A 957-nucleotide genomic window follows, 5' to 3' on the forward strand; every position below is an offset into this window, starting at 1 on the left:
GGCATGGGGGGGGGGGGGGTCAAAACTCCAACAACAACTTTATGGTGAAACCAATGTGCTTGAGCTTGTGGCCTTCATCAGCTGATGAGTGATGACCCACCTCTCAGCTACAGCAAGGAGTCTCTCTGGTCTGAAGGTTCCCTCTGTGTCAATGTACATGGCTTTACCTTCTCCGCCCCCCTGATCAATGGGCAGCTGTGGACAAAAAGGACAGTGCCATCGTTTTGAAATTTTAAGCACCTGATACTGTGTAGACATTAAGAACTGTAGACACACCTTCTTCATGATTTGATTTTTTTCTTCTTTAAAATTAAAGGATAAAGTTTCTGTGATTTTCCTTTGTCATCTGATGGTTACACAACGCCCTGAGTGCATCACAGCAGAATAACTTTGGACTGTACCTGACACGTGACAGCGAGTGTGTGGCACAGCTGGGTCTTTCCCGTGCGAAACTCTCCAAACATCTCTGTGATGGAGCCCGTCTCAATCCCACCTGCAGGGGAAGCAGGAAATCAAATGAACATAGTTTTGCTGCCGTCTGTAATTACCGTGTTCACCCAGCACAACCTGGGTCTAATGAACATCTCAAAACAGGACTTTGGGATAGTGGTTGGCCCGGTATGTGCCAGATGGTGTTGTTCCACAAATTCAGCATTGACAGTCAGGGTGAACGTCACGATAGACAGACAGACCTTGTAGTAGTTTGTCGAGCTCCTTGGAGCCGGTGGAGATCTGGATGATTTCTGCTCTCCTCTGGTGGAACTCAGTGGCTGTGGTGAAGCCCATAGGCACCAGTTTGGCTGCTTCAGTCTGGCAAGGAAGAAATAATAAAACAAACAAAAAAAAATTAGAATAATATAATAAACTGCAGCAGGAGGTGCTTTAAGAAATTACATGCAACAAGTGCTTCACATGAAAAGACATATGAACACATGAACATGAAAACATGGTTAAAAC

The 957-nt window shown here is 45.2% G+C and overlaps 1 protein-coding gene across 1 annotated transcript in view; it reads right to left on the reverse strand.

The window, feature by feature from the left end:
* Nucleotides 1-865, reverse strand: part of rad51 (RAD51 recombinase) — a gene marked incomplete at its 5' end in the record, with an annotated part of 4,175 nt that extends 3,310 nt beyond the window's left edge. Inside the window, 3 exons of the mRNA XM_087171734.1 lie at nt 52-195; nt 402-493; nt 693-865. Of these exons, the coding sequence (XP_087027860.1) occupies nt 52-195; nt 402-493; nt 693-865 (409 nt within the window). The remainder of the gene's footprint in view (nt 1-51; nt 196-401; nt 494-692) is intronic.
* Between the last annotated feature and the right edge of the window lie 92 nt (nt 866-957).

The sequence above is a fragment of the Seriola lalandi genome, unplaced genomic scaffold, assembly GCF_002814215.2.
Source record: "Seriola lalandi dorsalis isolate HSWRI2012SDOR001 ecotype SW California unplaced genomic scaffold, Sedor1 jcf7180002049750, whole genome shotgun sequence".
Classification (NCBI taxonomy): Eukaryota; Metazoa; Chordata; class Actinopteri; order Carangiformes; family Carangidae; genus Seriola; species Seriola lalandi.